The 21,730-nt window shown below is 36.9% G+C and overlaps 1 protein-coding gene across 5 annotated transcripts in view; it reads right to left on the bottom strand.

Moving 5' to 3' along the window:
* ATP2C1 (ATPase secretory pathway Ca2+ transporting 1) overlaps positions 1-21,730 on the bottom strand; it is a 116,355-nt gene that overhangs the window by 50,346 nt on the left and 44,279 nt on the right. For 4 of the 5 annotated variants that reach the window (XM_067737434.1, XM_067737437.1, XM_067737435.1 and 1 more), the window contains 6 exons: positions 13,406-13,516; positions 11,841-11,957; positions 8,960-9,049; positions 6,926-6,961; positions 3,647-3,708; positions 2,974-3,082 (listed from right to left, as the gene is read on the bottom strand). In XM_067737434.1, the coding sequence (XP_067593535.1) occupies positions 2,974-3,082; positions 3,647-3,708; positions 6,926-6,961; positions 8,960-9,049; positions 11,841-11,957; positions 13,406-13,516 (525 nt within the window). Of the gene's footprint in view, positions 1-2,973; positions 3,083-3,646; positions 3,709-6,925; positions 6,962-8,959; positions 9,050-9,448; positions 9,734-11,840; positions 11,958-13,405; positions 13,517-21,730 lie in introns of those variants that run through there. The other variant, XM_067737438.1, reaches the window with a different exon arrangement.

Below are 21,730 nucleotides of genomic sequence, written 5' to 3'. Positions count from 1 at the left end.
AAGGACAACTGAGGAGTCTTCTGTTTCCTTTATACTCTAACAAAGAGTTTGTTTCATGTAGGAACATCAAATAACCAGCTAGCCTTACATAATCATTCACCACAACCAAATTCAGCAAACAACACTCCAATAAGCCAATTTAATTACAAAAAGTTAGTAACCTGTGTCCAAAAGAGAATTTCACCTTATCAGCTTTCTTATGTCTTCGGTCAGTACATTTAAATGTAGAAGCGGCAGGAAAGGCTCAATTCTTTTAGGAATGTTGTCTCAATCTACTATCAAAGTAGTTGCAAAAACATGCCTCTGGTACCAGGTAGGGGAGAGAAGTGACAGAAGAAATTAAAGATGTTCAACTATATATGTAAAGTGGATTAACTGGAACAAAATCAACCTAAGCACAGCACTGCCAAATAAAACGTGCTGATGAAGTGTCTGAAAAGTTAACAAGTAGGGGGAAAACAATCAAAACTAATCAATTACTCCACAAAGCATACACTTCTAATTTTTACATCATCAAGCTTTAAAATGTCAAAAATCCCTCTTATTAAACTCACAGTAAGTCTTCGATATATATTTGCTGAATGGATAAAATATGTACTAATCCATATTCTGACAAGTATTTTTCTATATGAGAAATTAATTTCAATTATCTGAGATAATTCTCAATTAACCCTTGTTTAAATGAAACCCTTAAATACTTTACTAAGTCAAATGGTGTTTTAAAGCTTCTGTGTCGTTATACTGCTCAAATTGTTCAAACAATGGGAAAATCATCTTCTAACTATCCCACTGAGGAGGTCTGCTTCTGAATTAGAAGAGAAGCACTCCATAATAAATGGTGACAAAAACTTCATGGATTCAAGTTAGGGTTCTTTGGGGGAGGGGAAGATGATTTATATCAAGTGACAGGCCTACTACATCTCTAAGGAAGAATAATTCAAGGTCTTATCATTAACCAAATATTAGGGATAGGAGGAAGGGACAAGAAGTGAGTAAAAAAGATACAAAAAGACCTACTAAGGGGAGAAAGAAGGTAATAAAGTAAAATTAACATTCCCAATACTTGCTGTATTGTGTTATTTGCACTCAACAATTAAAGCAATCTGATATCTTTCTAAGGATAAATTTTAAGTATTTGGAAGAAAGACCTTTCTTTATTTCAAGATTAAATGAAGCTTGTACTTATAACTCCAAATGTTCTTCAGGCTTTCCATAACCTCCACATGAGAATGCTCATGTTTTGGGACACACTAGGTATTCAAAGAATGTCAGCTCTGTACATGTCAATTCCAATAACAGATGAGACTGGCATTCTCATGGGCTATGAGGGCTTCTTATACTAGGTGCCTTACTCCATCCCTTCAACATATTCTACACACGGTGGCAGGATTAAACGTAACATCATTGCCAGCTAGGTATAACCTTCAAAGCTAAATCCCAACCAATAAAATCTGCAGTGGAGCTTCATATCCAAGGCCCCCTGATTCTACCATATGTTTTCTATCTTTAACATACTGCAGCTCTAATCACATACCAGAACACTCACAGGGATCTACATACAGCTGCTGCTGCATCTTTGTTCAGTACTACCCTTCGTTTATGACCACCAGAGCAATGTTGTCTGAGGCATGCTCATTTCACTCAAATCAGAAGTAACCTCTCCCTTCTCTAAATTTTCTACTCCATTCTTTGTAGTTCTCGTTCACTTACGCAGTTCTATCTTATCTTATGGTGATTTGTGTATACCAACAGTCTGCTCTCTGAGGGCAAGAGCTCTATCACACCATCTTTGTGTCTCCCACAATGCCTAACACTCATTTCCATAAAGATCTGCTGATTTACTACATGGATACCTCAAAAGACTCTATGGGAAAAACAGATATATTTTAAGGGAAAAAAAAATGTTTAGATATGTCACTGTTTTAAATTGCATTTGCTTTTTGTATCACTTTGATAATCTCAGTGTTTTAAGTGAATATTTAATCCATTTACAATTAAAATAAGCACTAATACAGTGGGGTTCTATAGCTCTTCCTACTATTTGTTCTCTATTTGATCCATCTATTTATTCTATGTTCCTATTTCTGTTCCTTTCTTATTGTTTGCCTTCTTTTAGATTAGAAAAGTTGTTTCCTTTCTTTATTAAATTACTTATACATCTGTTACTATTCTTTAATTTTTTTATTTTTATTGAAGTATAGTTGATTTACAATGTTGTGTTAATTTCTGCTGTACAACAAAGCGATTCAGTTATACATATATATACATTATTTTTCCATATTGTTTTCCATTATAGTTTATTACAGGATACTGAATATAGTTCTCTGTGCTATACAGGACCCTGTTGTTTATCCATTCTATATATAATAGTTTGTGTCTTCTAACCCCAAACTCCCAGTCCATCCCTCCCCTACCCCCCACCCCCACCTTGGCAACCACAAGCCTTTTCTCTATGTCTGTGAGTCTGTTTCTGTTTTGTAGATAAGTTCATTTGTGTCCTATTTTAGATCCCACATATAAGTGATATCATATGATACTTGTCTTTTTCTTTCTGACTTACTCACTTAGCATGATAATCTCTAGGTCCATTGCTGCAAATGGCATTATTTCATTCTCCTTATGGCTGAGTAATATTCCATTGTATATATGTACCACATCTTCTTTAGCCATTCCTCTGTCAGTGGACATTTAGGTTGTTTCTATGTCTTGGCTATTGTAAATAGTGCTACTATGAACATAGAGGTGCATGTAACTTTTTGAATTAAGAGTTTTGTCTGGATATATTCTCTAGCCCCTTCTACCATGTGAGGACATAGCAAGAAGGCACCAGCTATGAACCAGAAAAAGGGTCTTCCCCAGGATGCGACCATGCTGGTGCCTTGATCCTGGACTTCCAGCCACCGGGACTGTGAGAAATACATTTATGTGTTATTTTGTTACAGCTGCTCAAACAGACTAAGACATCAAACTCACCTCAAACAAGCGCAAGTCAGCAGGAACTCTGTCCCCAACAGAAAGGCAAACTGTATCACCTGGAACCAAGTCTCGTGCAAGTGTATGTTCCAATTTTCCTTCACGCACACTGTAACATGAAACAGAAACAACCACAGAGGAAGAAAGCAAGCCAGGCCACTTATTTGAAGAAATTCCTTCCAGTAGGCTTGCTTGAGGGAAAATATATTGCATTATCACCACTTCTAAGGAGATAAGTCAAATACAGAAACCAAGAAAAGACTTACTCTTGTGCTCTTGATAATTAAGATGCTCAGATGAATTAAAAAAAAAAAAAAACAAAGCACTGGAAAAGCTATCCAGTTGCTCAAATGTAAAATGCGAAAACTGTAGCAACCTTCTCAATCACCAGGGTCTGATTATACATCACTGCACCCACAACAGTGCTTGGCACACAGTCACACACAGAAAGTATCTGTTGAATAAATCCATGTCTCAAGAATCTCAAAATTAGAAGTAACAAAAGTTTTAATAGTACAACTTGCTATACTGAATAGGGCATGAATTTTTCATGTCAGATTAATGGTTTCTACCTTATGTTTAAACAAATATTGGGCCACAATGTACACTGTAATAGTCACATTTAATTTCTACTTTTAAGAGTAGAAATCCGTATCAGAAACAAGGATCATACCAATGGCATTCTGGTGGCATCAGTTTATTCAGTTCTTCAAGAGATTTTTCTGAACGATATTCCTATTAAAAAAAAAAATTAAGAAAAAATATTTATAAAGAAATGCAAATATGTACATTCTTAAGAACATATACTATGTTAGACTTAACTAAATATTGACCCCAATCATTATTTTAACATTTCTCCCAATTTTTATCTTTTTCTTTACTTGCATTTATATTCCTACCCATAAAAGCTTGTCCTTTATGTTAAATATATAGTAACCAATTTTTGATAATTAAGTATTCTCAATTTTTTATATATATATATTTTTTGGGGAGGGTGCTGGCACACCACGCAGTATGTGGGATCTTAGTTCCCCAACCAGGGATCGAACCCACGTCCCCTGCATTGCAAGTGCGAGTCTTAACCACTGGGCCACCAGGGAAGTCCCTCAATTTTCTATTTCAATATTCAGTGTGCAAACCTAAGGTCAAGTTACTTATAAGAAAGTGAAGAAAACTGATTAGTGTGTCCAAAAAGTAGTTTTCAGTCATTAAAAGTTAAGATCATTGAGCCTCATAATTAAGATAACTTTACTTTTAGTGTTTAATGACCAAGGAAGTCAAAGACAATTAACTGCAAACAACACTGGTGTTGAGGATTCAAGCCCAAGGCAAGGTCTGTGAAACAAATCTTCGTGGGAAGAACGTAAGTTAAACAAGGAGAGAGATGTGGCTGCCCTACCCTTTCCCATGACTGAATTACCTAGAAAGGGGAAATTCTCAGGGGCCCTAACTGTGCGCCTCCAGCCTTCCTCCAACCATACAATCACAGCTGAGAGTCAGAGACAACCTTCACCTCAGTAATGTGGGCTGTCTTGCTTCACACAACATCACTGCTATTTTTGTCTCATGTCTGCACTAAGTACACCAATCTTTTGATCTAAGGTTAAAAAGGGAGAAGAGGGCTTCCCTGGTGGCACAGTGGTTGAGGGTCCGCCTGCCGATGCAGGGGACACAGGTTCGTGCCCCGGTCCGGGAAGATCCCACATGCCGCGGAGCGTGCTGGGTCCGTGAGCCGTGGCCGCTGAGCCTGCGCTCCACAACAGGAGAGGCCACAACAGTGAGAGGCCCGCGTACCTCAAAAAAAAAAAAAAAAAAAAAAAAGGGAGAAGAAGGGGTAGGGAGAGTAGTGGGAGTGAAAGTCGGGGGGTGTTTTGAAATGACTGCAGTGCTAGCACTAATCAAAACTGCACACCTATCACAAACGTTTTCAAATAGAAAACACAAAGCTGTATATGAATAACTTAGAACTAAATCTGTCTTTACTACTTAAGCAAGAGGAACAAATGTGAGAGTAAGGTAAATCTGTAAATATAAAAATCACAAGACACCCAGGGTAATATACAGCATAAGGAACATTACAATAATTCTGTATGGGGACAGACGGTTACTAGGCTTATGGTGATCATTTCATAATGCATGCAAATATCAAATCACTGTATACTGCACCTGAAACAATACTGCATCTCAACTATACTTCAATTTTAAAAAAAAATTACAAAGACACCCCTCCCCCAATCATACCAAGGATATTAAGGAATTTGGAAGTTTTAACCAAAAATTCCATAAAAGGCTAGAAAACACTCACTACTCCTAGATCCTAATAAATGACATAGAAGCTGCCCAATCTTTACCTCCCTCTTCAGACTTCTTAGCCTTTACTCACTACAACTACAAAGATACCTCTATATCAAAATGATCCTTCAACACAAACTTGACAGCCATCTCAAATGAACACCTAAAAGTTAAATTTTAAATTTATTGTAAGGTGGCATCAATATATGACTATACGAAACAATTAGCTATTTTTATGACTGCAAGGGTGTACAATGAGGATGGGAAATTGAGATTAGAAAGGGGGGAAGGCAGATGTAAATAATAAAAAGCATTCTCCTCCTAAAACACAGGTAAAAACACATATAAATAATGAACCTATCAAATGAACCTATCATAAAGATATTTGGCAGATGGTTTCAGCCACTACATTTAAGGTGTGTAACACACTATCTTTGTGTAAAAGTCCACACTGAGTACGTTAAAATAGAAATTTTGTGGGATTTTTTCTGAGAGTAGGGGCTATTACCAAGCTACTAATGTCTTCCATACAAAGTGATAATACTGTAAGAATACTTCTGAAGCAAGCCACTCCATACATCTGTAGCATTATTAAAGATGCAAAAGGGTTCCAGTTACTGGTCCAGTGCGGCGTACCACCCACATGACCAAATGAATAGCTGTGTCCAATGAGGCTCAGCCTGGAATAACCTCTACTAAACTAACCCGCCACCTGCCCTAAGGCAACTTTTATCTGTTCTAAGCAAAAGTATTCCCTAGATACAGGATTCCTGATGGTGTACTAATGCAACTCACAAACTTGCTGCAGACAACCTGATTAAAACCGGCTTTTCTACACTGGGTGACTATAAAACAAATTACTAAATTAGAGATTACCACAGGAAAACTGGATGATGACAGGAAATACCCAAGGAATAAATCATAGATGTGGAAATAACCACAGCCACTTAACATATAGTCTTAAGATTCAAATTAACATGAATTTCAAATGCCATATTAATTTTTCCCTAAACTAGAATAATTCTTCTAGTCTTATTAACCATGCTTTAAAACTTTTAGCTAATCAAATGACACCTGCCAACACTGTTCTAAAACCTAAAGAAGTTATCAGATATTTAAATAAACATAATACTAAGCCCATGTTTTTATTTATATCTATACTGGTCAACAGAAATCCAGACATTATCTCCACATTATTCACATTAATTTTTTAAAGGGGGTTCCTTTTCATATATCTTCTTTACTGTTCCAATGTCTATGCTGAACAGGGAGTTCAGTCCAGATCAGAACATCCCTTCCATTGAGGAATGAGGAATTTGAACTCTGGCCCAATTTGTTAACTGGAAAAAATTTAAAAGCCTACTGCTGGATTTTATTTCTATTACTGTACTTTTTGCTTCCATCTGCTTCAGTTATCTTTAACATCATCCAAAAAAAACTAGATTTCTTCATGCCACTGCCTAAACCAAAGCAGTCAAGTTGGTTCCACAAACTTCCTTGCAGAGTTATTGTTTTTGAAATTATTTCAAAAACAAAGAATAAATTGTTCTGACCAACATACCCATTAACTATACATTTTAACTAACATAAACCACCTTGATTTTTTAAGCAATTAACTAAAATACCATTTTTATGTCATCAAAATAGGCTACTTACTCACCTGAACAAAGGCGACCGTAACAACGATAAGTATTGCCTAAACAAAACAAACAACCTTTTTAAATAAGACATTGTAATAACTGTTAATCATATCTTATTTTTCTGACTCTATCTGCAGCCCCAAGACACCAGACACTAAGCACAAAACATCCAGGGAAGGAATCACAACTCCGCCTTGAGGCCTGTGGGGAAAAACGGACAGGTGACAGGGACCTGCCTCCCCAGGAAGGCTTCTCAAACTCTTTGATCTCAGGATCCCTTTATGCTCTTACAAACAGAGGACCAGCTTTTGTTTATGTGACTTCCAGCTATTGATATTTACCATATTAAATACGTTTTCAATCACTCAGTTTTAATTTCTACTTATTATCTAAAAAAAAGTAAGCCCATTACATGTTAACATACAACATTTTTTATGAAAAATATTCCCCCCAAAAAATTGTGGGAAAAGTGGCAGTGTTTTCAATTTTTCTATCTTTAATGTCTGCTTTAATACAAAGCCAGATTCTCGTATCTGCTTCTGCATTCAATCTATTGATATGTTGATTAGGCTGAAGTATATGAACAAAATTCAGCCTCATTCAGATATTGTTGAAAAAGGGAGGAGTATTTTAAAAGCCTTTTCAGATGATTATGGATATTATTCTTAGCTACACCAAAATTAGACAACTGTTACTTCAAAAGTAATTTGCAATATAGAACTTAAAACTATATCAATGAACTTTTCATAATCTGTTATATTAAAATCTACTGATCTCTTTTGCATGTTTCATGGCTCTTTTGTCACCGAACATTTTGTATCATCATGCACTGGTCATTTAGAAAAGATTGATTCACTTGGTTATTCAAATCTTTCAAGTGTTGACACATTTCATAATAGTTAAAAAAAAAAATCACATTCACTAAAATCACTACTGATCTTATTAGAATAAGGTCTTAAATACTGGGAAGCTGTCCAGCATAAAATAATGCAAAAAATTTTTGCAAAATTCTAATTATCACTGAAAGCTTGAATTTTACCATTGGCAACAAATTCTGTCAGTTGTTTTTCTTGTAGTGATAGGCTCATGCCCCTCACTTTCAAAAAAAGTATGCCAGTTATCCAAGTCTTAATAACCATAGTTTGTCTATCAGTCATTCTTTCGAGTAAAAGGCTAGTTCAGCTCAGCACACAGCCTTTCCTTGAAACAACCATCATACTTCAATGCGTACTTCCCATTTCATCACACAGAACATTAAAAAGGTATATATTTAAGGATCAAGACTTAATAAAATTAATTTTTACTGTTTTATCAAAAACACTGCTAAGAGAAACAAACAGTGAAAGAAAACAATGACTACTAGTTTGTTGCCATTATTTTGATTCAAGCCGAAGCTCTAACAGTTTTACCCGTCATCACTTTTGCGCCACTGATGCAAATGTCTATAGCAAAAAGACAATGTTTTTAGTTTTATGAAAGTAGTTTTGACCTCATATGCTCCCTTAAAAGAATCTCAGAGACTCCTGGGAGTCCACAAGCAAGAGCTGGTGAATCACAGCTCTACGTTCATTTCTACTGTGTTCTTAAGCCTAACACACTTGCTTTAATCAATGCTTATACTTACTATAAATTTTTATACTACAATGAAACAGAAGGGCAAGAAAAAAAAAAAAAGATGAAAGCCAGAATAACCTAACTGGAAAGAATAAAATACAGAGTACACTGTTAAATAATACTTTTAATTTTTTAAATGTCAGGCTTCAGTTCACGATTACTCAAACGTATTCTCAATTGGAAAGTAAAATAAATATTTAACTGGAAAATTATTATAAAATATTTCATATCTGTGAAATTATCGGATTGTTAAATAATTCTAGGGTGCCAATCACAGACCCTTGAACATTACATGAGATCACTGCAACTAAAACCAGAATTTGGATTTTAACAAAAAAACCTGAAGAAGCATTAAGGCATGTCTCAATTCATTTTCTAAAATAAAAGCCAATCCTAATTTATATGATTAACAATTTTTAAAAATATATATTTTTTCTTACCACAGTGATACTGACAGCATCATCAAACTGATGCATTAAAACACTGATGACTGCAGAAGCCAGAAGCAGCATAATAAGGGGATTTTTAAACTGAAAGTGAAAAAAAAACAGCAATTCAACAGTTTTGTATGAAAGACAGTTGTGCACCAGCACAGCAAAAGCCTAAAAAAAACAACTATCAGGGCATTATTACTTAAAACTAAGAATTTATCAATTCCTTATAGTACACATGTATTTTTAGTTTACTATAAGCTGTTCTGAATTTCTACCCGGGCTAGAATAAATGGAAAATAACTTTGAAGCTAAAGGTTTACATTAAGCACTGGGTAGAACACCTAAATTATAAATTCCAAACATTCCTCAGCATTCCTATACTATAAGTATATGGGTGTAGATTACAATTCTGTGGTTGACCCACCCACCACAGGAATAACCACCCCCCACCAGGGGAGGGGCGGGGCAGCTAAGAGCAGACAGTAAGATCCTCACCACAGAAGAAGCTGAAGATTTCCCCAACACTGGTTTTCCTGACATCTAGCTAGCAGAGAGAAAAGTATCTAAAGAAACAAACCACAGCACCAACTCAATCAGGCAGCTCTTAAATGACCAAGCACCAGAGCCACCCCAAATTCTTCTAGTTGGACATCCTAGTTAAACGTCAGAGCTCTGCTGCCAGAGTGCCTTCCTCTGATGAAACGGTGCCAATCGCCGTCAAAGTTGCAAAGTAACTTTGCGAAGAATCCATCCCAGCAGAGAGCCTCAGCCCCTGGATATCATAACTGTGAAGTTAGACGCCACCACCTCCCACTCCCTTTATGGCTCCATTCCTTGGCACAGCTGTTGCAACCCTGCTTCACATCAGAATCACGTGAAGAGTTTCCAACAAATGCCCAGGTTCACACCAGAGCAATCAAATCAGAATCTCTGGGCACAGGGCCCAGGCTTCAGCATTTTTAAAGCACTCCCCAAGTGATTCTAATGCACAGAGGATTGCAAATCACTGCTCCAGCAAAATAAAAGTACAACTGCAATGTGGTTCAGGGTTGACAAACTACACACAAACTGAGCCAGAGTACCTGGGTCTGAATCCAGCTCCAATTTTGTGTGACCTTAATTTTTTAAGCCCTGGGGGTACTTCCCTACCTTGTACCAAAAACTGTGGTAAGCATTAACCAAGAATGTATATTAAATCACTGTGTAAACTACAAACCCCTCAAACATTAGCTGCTATCACCACACTTTGAGAGCAAGGCCCATGATCATTTTATTTCACCCTAAACCAGCTGTGCCGTGGTACTAAGAAAACCACCTGATAGATGGCAGGCTCCAAATGTTTGCAGAACAACAAATTCAGTGTTCTCTGCAGAGGAGTGAGGAGTGGTCCAGTGCTTTATGATTAACAACTGATATTTACTGTTAATTACTGCTTGCACTTAACTACATTACAGGCACTATTTCATTTCATTCTCACAGCAATCTCATGATGCAGGTAACTCTAGCTTTGAAACAGGATCAAGAAAGCAAAACATTAAAAATCATATTGCCTAATGATAAGTCAAATCACTGTAATTTATAAATCCAGAGTAAACTTCTGAAGTTTTACGTAATGTGGAAATGTGGTAAATGTGAGAATACAAATATACATATAAAAAATATTCCAATAAAAACAAGACAGATACAAGGTTCTTCTCTAAAAATTCAGCTTTTCTACTTTAGACAAATTCATTTAAATAAGTTAAAAATGATAAATTTTGGTTCATTAACAAGCAAGGCCCTTTAGAAAAGTTAAACGATGATATTTTTAAAAAAGAACCTGTAGCTTAGAAGGCATTAGAAAGTTTCTTCACTAAGAAGAATTTATTTGGGGCTTCCCTGGTGGCACAGTGGTTTAGAGAGTCCACCTGCTGATGCAGGGGACACGGGTTCGTGCCCCGGTCCGGGAAGATCCCACATGCCGCGGAGTGGCTGGGCCCGTGAGCCATGGCCGCTGAGCCTGCGCGTCCAGAGCCTGTGCTCGGCAACGGGAAGAGGCCACAACAGTGATAGGCCCGCGTACCCCCCCCCCAAAAAAAAGAATTTATTTGTATGGCAAACTAATCTTACTACTTGAAAACTGGCCATAGGAGTTTTTTTTTTTTTTTTTTTTTGGTACGCAGGCCTCTCACTGTTGTGGCCTCTTCCGGTTGCGGAGCACAGGCTCCAGACTGGCTCAGGGGCCCAGCCACTCCGCGGCATGTGGGATCTTCCCGGACCAGGGCACGAACCCGTGTCCCCTGCATCGGCAGGGGGACTCTAAACCACTGCGCCACCAGGGAAGCCCCATAGGAGTTTTTTAGCTTTTCACTAATATACTTGTCATAAAGATAAGAAAAATCCTACAGTAAATCTTTCTGAAAAGATTAGGACATTAATAAAATATAATTAAAAATAGCTATAATCTACTGATAGCTTACTATCTCCTAAGATTATTATCCCCATTTTATAGATAAGGCTCAGAGGATAATAAAGAGCACAGAGCTAGTAAGAAATAAAGGTGGAACTTGTACCCAGGCAGTCAAATGACCTAACTTTTACTAATTTTCTAAGCTAGCCATATTACTTTTAAAAAAGTTAGCATTTCTATAATAAAAAATATTTAAGACACCTGCAAAGGAAACTACTGTTAATAGTATCACCTCCATGTAATATGTCCTTAAAGATTTGTACACTAAAATCATAGAAATTCCAATGTAACAATAAACTCTAACAAATGAAAAAATTTAGGTAAAAAACATTTTAAAAAATTATTTCCTTTCTCCATAAATAACTTCACAAAAGTAAACAACTACATTTACAAAAATACATGTAAGTTACACAGCAGGAGAAAATAAAAATACCTCACCTGAGAAATATACTTCTTCCATAGTGGCTCATCCTCACTGATATCAAACTCATTCCAGCCATGGAAAGCTCTCCGATGACTTACTTCACATTTGTTTAGACCATTCTGAAGATCAGCCTATGAGATTTTACCCATAAAAGTCACTGAGAATATTAGCAGAGAAAAAAAAAAGAAAACACAAAAAAAGTACATACGTATGATCACACTTACAGGAACTTCTATGACAGTCAAAACTAATCTATGGGGACAGAAAGCATATCAGTGGTTGCCTGGGGCCAGAGCAGTAGGAGGGATTAGCTGCAAAAAACATGTGGAAGCTTTTCGGAGTGATGAAAATTTTCTACATCTTAATTGTGGTGGTGGTTACATCTGTCAAAATGCAAACTGTACATTTAATATGAGTACACTGTATTTTATATAAATTATACCTCAATAAAAAAAATTTTAATGTAAGCAACAAGATAGAGTTTAACAAACAAAAAAATTATGATTCTCTTTGGAGAAATAGAAATAACACAAACCAGTCAGGATGTACAGAAAACAAAATACCAGTACATTTTAACTAGTTTTCTTCATTTTCACTGTTGTCTTGTTGTTTTCTAAAATTAGTTTCTCCAAAAGATCATGCATGTTTCTTGCTCTCTGAGCCTATCAAAATTCTGAGATTGGTGTTACCTTTTGTTCTTGAACTGTATATTTATTCCAAGCAGAAAATCTGTGGTTCCTAAATTACTCAAAATAATGAAGTTAACATTAACTGGTTCTTGGGACATTTTATGCCCTATGAACACCACCTACATTCTTCAGTCACTGCCTCTCGTGATTTATTATTTTAACTATCATTAAAGAATAAATTATTTGCATCTCTAAAATAATTAAGTTTCTCTGGCCAAAAGCTTTATAACAGAGTTCACTAATAGTCTTGTGACACAAATATATTTAGAGTAAGTGGTTTTAAAACAGAGTATAAATACAACTCGCCTCCCAAAAAAACCTCAAGAAAAGGATAACCGATGTTTTTAATGCCATTGTTAAAATATGTAAATTCTGAAGGAAGAATTTTAAATATTCTTTTCCTCATGTTTCATTAGATTGTGATTTTTAAAACTAGGAAGAGATTAAATTACATAAGCAAAGTTTATTTGCAGTTCTGAACTTGCACTTAGCTTTTACATTAGAAAACACCTAAAAAAAGATAAACTCCTAACTCTACTTATGTTAGTAATTAAATTATTTTCCTAATCCAACTAATCCTCACAAAGCACAAATAGTCCCTAGCAATACTAATGATCTAGAGTTGCACTGTCCAATCAGGTAACCACTAGCCTCATGCACCTATTTAAATTTCAATGAATAAAAACTAAATTAAATTAATTTCAGTTCCTCCCCTAAACTGTCTGTACTTTAAATCCTCAACTGTCATGTTTAACTAGTGGCTACTGCACTGGACAGTGCAGAACAGAATATTTCTGTCATCACAGAAAATTCTACCAGATAGCACTTATCTATAGGGTCTAAGTGACTCATTCTACTATCCACTCCCTTCCTCCCCACCAAGCACTTACTTGGAGAATGCTTGCAACTTCACTGACTGGTAATTCACTTGCTTTTTTTGATGTCAATACAGGAATCATTGTCTCATTTTCAGCATTAGGAATTTTTTGAAAACGTGCAACCTAGGAAATAAAACCAAAGGAAAAATATTTGAATATACTAAACAATTCTAATGCGGTCTAGAATAAATGAAAATTCAAACGTTCCCAGAAACCTTTTTTCACAGTTAGAAAACAAATATTTTCAGACTAATAATGAGTATCCAGTCCTATTAAGATAATTTTATAGTATGTGCTATTCCAGAAAGCACATTTCAAAAATTAAGTCACCAGTGCTAGCTAGAACACAAAGTAATTTTCACATTAAAAAAAATGCTATTTCTACACCAGTGTAATGAGTAAAAAGTAAAACAGATGTCCTGTCTAGCAGATCCCAATGATTACATGGAGTCATAATCCTCTAAACTCATTATGTTTAACGCAAGGGACAAGGAACAGCTAAGCTTGCTCCATTTTAACTACTCCTGTTGACCAGCTCATTTCTTAACTATCCAGAAAGGACACCAGGCTACTCTACCGAAGCACCATGACAGAACATCAGAATTACAAACCCATTCTCAAACGAGGGGAAACAGAAAGCAGAGAAACCAGACAAGCAGAGGACACACAGGTGAGTGAAGGGGTTGTGAAGAAGCAGAGTGAGTCACAGAGATGATAGTAACCATGGCACCTACTTGATGCAGCTTCATAAGCAAATGTCTACAGAAAAGTGTTTAACACATTTCTAGAAATAAATCCCCAATCCAGACTTGAATCTTTATAGACAAGAAGTTTTGAAAAAGTATGAGAAAGGGAGAAAAAGCTCCACGCTGAAACTTTAGAGAAGAAAACATTTCAGCTGCCACACATGCACTGATTTAAACAATACTGAAAGTGAAGTGATCATCTTATTGCCAAGACACAAATCTTTAATCTTTCAGGTGAAATGTTTTCAACCTTGGATAATCAACATATTTAGGATAAAATATTTCCCTAAAAATTGTTTTTGAGACAGCACTTCTTTAAGACAACAAATAAGGTCAAAAAAATAATAATTTAAGTTTCTATTATTATTAAATTATTATTATAGAGACCTGTATCCATTTAAAAAAAAAAAAACTTTGTACTTACTCCAAAAAAAACAGTAAATAGCTATGGAAAAAAAAAAAAGTGTTTCCCAATGCATCCAAGTTCTGGAACAATCATATACACATTTTCTAATCTCATCTATTACAAAGGCATTGTTAAATATTTAAGTATTTTAAAGAAAAGAGCATAAAGTATTTTTCTTTTAATGAGAAGATACTAGTGACCAAAAATTCTGAGGAAATTGGAAACAGATTACCTTTCTTGACATGGTTATTTTATCTTCTGAAATCATTAAGAAGGATCAAATATGTTTACACTGCCTGCAGTGACAATGAGATTAAGAAAATCTTTTATTTCTAAGATTCACGTACATTAATTTCTTCATATATAGTATGAGGATAGTGCCTAAAGTTGTTTGAGGATTACATCCATTAATACATAATTTGACCCACTAGTAATAAACACTGAAATAGCTATTTTCTCCCAAAACTATTTAATGTTTATACGCACATACTCAATAATATAATGAGCTCAATAAATTATTAAGGCTAGTAATTCTTCTATTAGACATACTTCTATTAAACATATCATTAATATATTGGAAACTGCCACCTCCAGTTCAAGAGCCTTACTAATAAAAGTCTTTTTTAAAAGTTACCCTTTGGTAGTTGGTATATAAATAGAGTCTATGTTGGAACACACTTTACATAAAATCCCTCAGGAGCATTACATGGGCCCAAAAGAGCTCAAAAATCTCAACAGAAGGAAGTGAGACTATATTTCATTTAATAAAGGATAAGATAACTCTCTACATATATGAAGCGCAAGAGGGCAACCCCAAACCCAAAGGGTTAGTTTACAGCAGACCAACTTCAGGACTTAGAATGAAGAGTGCCAGATGCTGTGGGTGGTGGCAGAGGCTGGATGGCCAGCCATGATAAGGACCGGTTTCCACAACAGAGGGAGGCCACAGCCCAGTAAATTCTTGGCCAAAAGCAGTGATGTTAACTGTATTTATGCTTACTAGCCTCTATATCAACTTAAAATTATGAAATCATTAAATTTTAATCCTATTTTCTTTTTAAGCAAATGTTACAGAAATTTACCAACTCAGATGGGTCGTTAGTTATATAAATCATAAGAATATTTTAATTTGTTCATTCATTTACTCTTTTAACAAACACCTGCCATTTCTTGAGAATCTGACTCTGTGCTAGGCCCTTAGAATTTAACAGAGAGCAAAATAAGGAGTGCAACTGGAGGGAAACAGAAGACAGGTATTAACAAAGAATAGCAAAAATGAATGGAAACTGATATGATCACTACTATGAAGGAGTCCACGGCTAAGGGCGCTTGCAATCAGAGACTACAATCAGGACAGGAGAGGTCTGATGAGGAAGTGATGCTTATGGAAGTGAGAGGCAAGAAGCTGCCTGAGGCAGGGGATGGAAGAACAGAAGGAACTGAACGTGTGAGGAAGGGGGAGCACGGCGAGAGTGAAGCACTAAAGATGGCCAACATTCATCCACTCACTCACTCAGTCCTTTGACACATAATCGATGCTTATTATTCTTGGTACTGGGGTCACAAAAGTGACCAAACAGGTAAGAACTCTATCCTCATGGAGCTACATACCAATAGGAAGCAAAAGACCATAAATAATACATGATAAATGTTCTAGAAAACAATTAAGAAAAGAAGGATAAGCAAAGGAGGAGTTACTTCATTTTATATGGTGGGGGCTGGTGGGCACCACAAGGAAGACCTCTCCAGTAAGGTGACATTTGGGCAGAGACCTGAAAGAAGCAAGGGAACCAGCTATTAGACATCTAGGTAGAAATGTCCAGGAGGAAGGTGGGTACATGTGCACCTAGGAGAGGTCCAGGCTGAAGCAAGCACATGTCATCATGAGCATATAAATGGTATTAAATTGAGGATAAACATACACACCAGCACAGAAGAAAGGGAAGAGGTCTGCAGGCTGACCCTAGGGCATCCTCCCAACAGACAGAAATCCAAGATGAGCAGTGACCATGAGAAAAGACCAAAAAGGAGCAACCAGTGAGGTAAAAGGAGAACCAAGACAGAAGCAAGTATTTCAAGGACAGTGTAATGGGCTGGGCCAAATGTTACTGAAAAATTAAGATAAGAACTGAGAACTGACCACAGGACTTGGTGACAAGGAGATAAATAAATGAGCTCAGTGTAGTATAGTGGGACCCAAAAATCAGGAGTGGGTTCAGCAGAAACAGCAGGAGAGAAGTTAAGAGACAGCCAAGTATAAGTAATTCCCATTCTGATGCAAAAGAGGAGCAGGGAAATGGGATCATAGACAGAATGAAATGTAGGGTCAAGAGTTGGGTTTTTTTTTTAAGATAGAAGAAATAACATCCTGTTTGTATGTTGATTAGAATGATAACTAACAACACAGAAGAGAGACAGGACAACTGATAAAGCGATGTTCTGGACTAAATGAGAGGGGTGGAATCTGGCCAATTTCGAATAGGGCTGGCCTTAGATAACAGTTCATTCAGTTACAGATGGGAAGGCAGAGTAACACAAGTAGGATGCAGGCACGTTGGTAGCTATGGTGGAGGGAGCATATTGAAACACTCCTCTGAGAAATATCTGGATTGAAGAAATCAAGACAACATACAAAGCAAAAACAGGCTAAAGAAGTGGGTGGGGATCCTACAGGGTCCTATGGGCCATACTGTAGAATTTCTATATTGATCTTAAGAGCAAAAGGAAGACTCTGAACTGTGGTATGAAAAATAATAATAATAAATAAAGGCCACAAGTTGGAAAATAAAAGGAGTGGAGAGTAAAAGTGGTGAGAATATGACCAGTCTGGAACCTATTACATAAGTCTAAACAACAGCCTAATGTAGCTTGGACAGGGTGATGAGGTGCAGAAATAGTAGAAGTAGAGGTAAAAATGACAGGACATGATGATGAACTAGATTTCTAGCTTGTCTTATATGCTAAATAGTAACACTATTCACCCTGGTAAAGAATACTTGGAGACTCTTTTCAACAAATGGTGCTGGGACAACTGGATAACCACACAAAAAAGATTAAAGCTATACCCCTCCCTCACACCATATAATTTATATATATTAATTCAAAATGGATCAAAAACCTAAATGTAAGAGCTGAAACTATAAAACTCTTAGAAGACATGGGCTTAAATCTTTTTGACCATGGCATCCTAGACATAATGCCAAAAGTACAGGAAACAAAAGAAAAAGATTGCACATCATCAAAATTTTAAAATTTTGTGCTGCAAAGGACACCATGAAGAAAGTTAAAAAGATAACCCACGGAATGGGAAAAAAATATCTGCAAGTCATTTATCTGATAAGGGGCTTATATCTACAATATATAAACTCCTACAATTCAACAAGAAAAAAGGACCAATAACCCAATTAAAAATGAGTAAAAGATTTGAACATACATTCCTACAAAGAAGATATACAAATGAGCAATAAGCACAAGAGAAGCTCCTCAACATCATTAGTCATGAGGCAAATACATATTAGAACCACAATGAGATAATACCTCACACCCACTAGGATAGCTAAACTTAAAAAGACTGCCAATAAGACGTGTTGGAGAGAATGCAGAGAAACTGGAACGCTCATATGCTGTTGGTGAACTGTTAAAAGGTGCAACCACTATGGAAAAGTTTGGCAGCTATTACGTATTATTGTGCTATTATGCAAACATTTCAGCTTAAAAACAATCTTTGAGTGATTTAGTAATGCTTCAATTTTGAGACTTATAAAGTACAAGTAAGTTCACAGAAGTTGAAGGTAACCATCTTAACCACCTGAAATAAACCATTTTAAGAGATAATATGTCTTCCACATGTTATTTAGAAGTTCACTGTCTACAGATTCAGGTTTCAGGGAAAACTTCCCTGAGCTAAGCCATGAAGAACGGACGGCAGAGAATAGCTAAGATATGCCAAGGAAGTATTCCAAACAAGAGATGAACACTACTAAAAGTCACAGCAATAGAAATTTAATTTGTATGTAAGTAAGCCAATCTGGCTAAAATGAAAGAACTGTTTTATTATGTACCTCTACCTCTACTAAATGAGTCAGATCTACTCAGACAGTAAGACATGCTATAAGTCTTTAATTGGATGCATTTAAAAACTGCAGAAACTTTCAGATCTTTAGGATGTTATAATTCAGTCAAATATGGGTCCTATATACATAGGCCCCATAACAGACCTACTGAACGTATATTTCCATTTTACCAGGATTCCCAGGTGTTTCACTCATATTTTTGAGTCTAAGCACCGTTATCCATCAGTTTCCAATTCTCATACAAATCAGAATTATATGGGGGTTGCTACAGACTTGAACTGTGTTCCTCTCTATTCATAAGTTGAAATCCTAACCCCCCAATGTAATGGTATTCAGACATGGGGCCTAAGGGAGGTAATTAGGTTATAAGGGTGGAACCCTCATGATAGGACCAGGGCCCTTAAAACAAACACCAGAGAGAGCCTGCATGTGCATGAGCGGGGCAGGCAGGCAGGCTCTCCCCCCACCCCCACCCTGCCCCGCTCCCATCATGTGAGGACATAACAAAAAGATGACCAGCTGCAAGCCAGGAGAGGACCCTCACCAGCACCCTGATCTTCGACTCCCCAGGCTCCAGAACAATGAGCAATAAATGTCTGTTGTTTAAGCCACCCAGTCTATGATAGCAGTCAGAGCAGACTAAGACAGGGGTCTTCTGTTTCTGTTTTAATCCAAGTGTCCAGGCCCCATCCTATACAGTGTGAATTATTAGGTCTAGGGTGAAGCCAAGACATTTATTTTTAAAAGCTCCCCAGGGCAGGTCTAATGTGCAGCCAATGTTGATAATCACTGGCCTAGAGAATGGGGCTGAAAGGCACAGTTAGATTAAATATGAACATTATAATATTTTATTTTTAAAAGGTAAATACTTTCTAAAATGAGCTACCACCAGAAGTTTATACACTCTCCCTGGGGAAAAATTAATTTTACAAATTCTGTTACTTCATTCAGCACATGAGCAGAAATCTGATTTTTAAAAGAAAGTCAGCAAAGGTAGCCCAAATTACCCAAAAGAAGTCAAGCCATGGGGGAAAACTGAAGATACTTCATCCCTGCAAAGTTGGGGAGTTATTAAACAGAGTTATTAAAAGTTTTCAGGTCAACTCTTTGGCAGTAAGTTTTCCAAGTTTCACTTGCAAGTAATCAGAAAGACCTCTAATGCCCAAGAAAACCAAGTCTGCCAGGCAGTGAACTTGAACGAACCAGGCACCTCTCCACAGTTTAGTAACTATAGCATGGGAAAGCAGGGCTATCCTGGGAACTCTAAAGGCCAAACCATACAATGCTATTATAAAAATGTGAAGAAGGCATACACAGGCAGAAGAAAACAACAGTGACAAAGCAGTTCCAACAACACTGAGGACAGCAGTTCCAAGAACTGCAGGTTCACAGTGATTTACAGAAATCAAGTAGACCTGCTCAATTGCTTGTTGATTAAAGCTAAAAGTGAATGACACTAAACAATCTCACCTAGATGTGGTTGTAATTACTAACACAGAGAAGCTTACGTGCATAAAACACACTCCAGGTAGAAGGGAGAATTTGCACTTTTGGTACAAGCAAGTCATAATTGTAAGAAAGGCCCATGACACTATCATTAGAAATACTAGTGAATTTTGGTCCCAAAGGTATTGACCAAATGACTCCTAGTTTCTTTAACTGACCTTCTGGTTGAGAACAAGGCAGCCAGTATTTTTCTGTAACCCTGTGTAAGTGTTTATATCCACACCACACCACACTCAGCAGGCGGGGGGGGGGGGCGGGGGTGGGAGGGGGATAACAGTAGAGTACAGCAGGTATCAAACCAAACATCCCCTTCAGAATGGGAAGACAGGACAAGGTCCCATGCCCACTCCAACTTCAAACAATAGTTTTGTTTTTATGTATTCTATGTTTTAGCTTTGGGGGAAAAATAGTATTTAAACAAAGAGTTTTACAGCTTTAAAGGGGGGGGTGTTGGGGGAGGGGGTGAAACACTCTAGTATAGTGATTTTTCAAACTTACTAGTTTCAGGTCAACTCTTGACAATAAAAATTTTCCAAGGTTCACTTGCAAGTAAACAGAAAGACACTAGTAATCAGAGAGATTACTAGTGAACCTCAGAATCACCTGGAGGGCTTGTTAAAACACAGGTGACTGGGCCCCAGCCTGAGTTTCTGAATCAGCTGGTCTTGGGTAGGTCCAGAAATTACATTTCTAACAAGTTCTCAGGGAATGTTGATGATGCTGGTCCAGGGACCACTGCTCTGGTCAAGGTCAGACTTGACTAGATCCCAATTTATAATCCCAATTCTATGTCTCGCCATCTCTGTGTCCCAGAACAAGTTACTAACTTCTCTGTGTCTTTTTTTCTCAGTGGGAAATTGAAATATTACCTATTTTCATTTCAACAAGAGCTAAAAGAAACACCATTTATAGAAGTGTGTAGCATGGTGCCTAGCATGTGGTTCCCTTCCCCTAAGGTTAACACTAGTGATATAACATTTATGCATCTGTCTCGCCCCCACTCTAGATCTTCACATGAGTATGACATGGTTTTTGTCATCTTGGTACCCTCTGCGAAGCTCTTAACAATATCCAGCATCAGAAGTACTATTTGAAAAAAAGGAAATACTGTGATTTTTCTTAATGGACAATTACACAGCAATAGAATAGTATTATCCTGAGACACACCTATGCCTCTTAAACGATGTTTCACTGAAAATACAAAAAGGTGACAGGACTGATCAGAAAGAGTATGTAATCATCCACAAATTTAGACTACTATCTTCTACAAGGACTAGGCAAGTCCATGTATTTCACCTTTGAAAGTGTTGAGATCAAGGTTTCCAATTGCCAGACACTGTATTTTATTGGCAAATGTAGCAGCCATGAAAGCAGGAAAAGTCAGCCTGTCCCTGATGAAGCTCTCCAAGGATCAGACTGCTGGCATGGAGCAGAGCAGAAGCTGGCAAGTGTCTCCTTGTGGGCAAGTCTTATTAATAAGTGAGGTGTTTATCAAGAATACAGGTTCTAGAAGTATTCTTGGCAAAAAAATTAAAGCTGCACCGTGACCAGTGGTAACTAGGTCTAGAACAATGGTTCTCAACCCCAACTGTATGTTAAAATCACC

Source organism: Pseudorca crassidens, chromosome 5, assembly GCF_039906515.1.
Source record: "Pseudorca crassidens isolate mPseCra1 chromosome 5, mPseCra1.hap1, whole genome shotgun sequence".
NCBI classification, from domain to species: domain Eukaryota; kingdom Metazoa; phylum Chordata; class Mammalia; order Artiodactyla; family Delphinidae; genus Pseudorca; species Pseudorca crassidens.
Note: the sequence above shows the minus strand (reverse complement) of the source record. Positions and strands in the feature narration are given on the sequence as shown.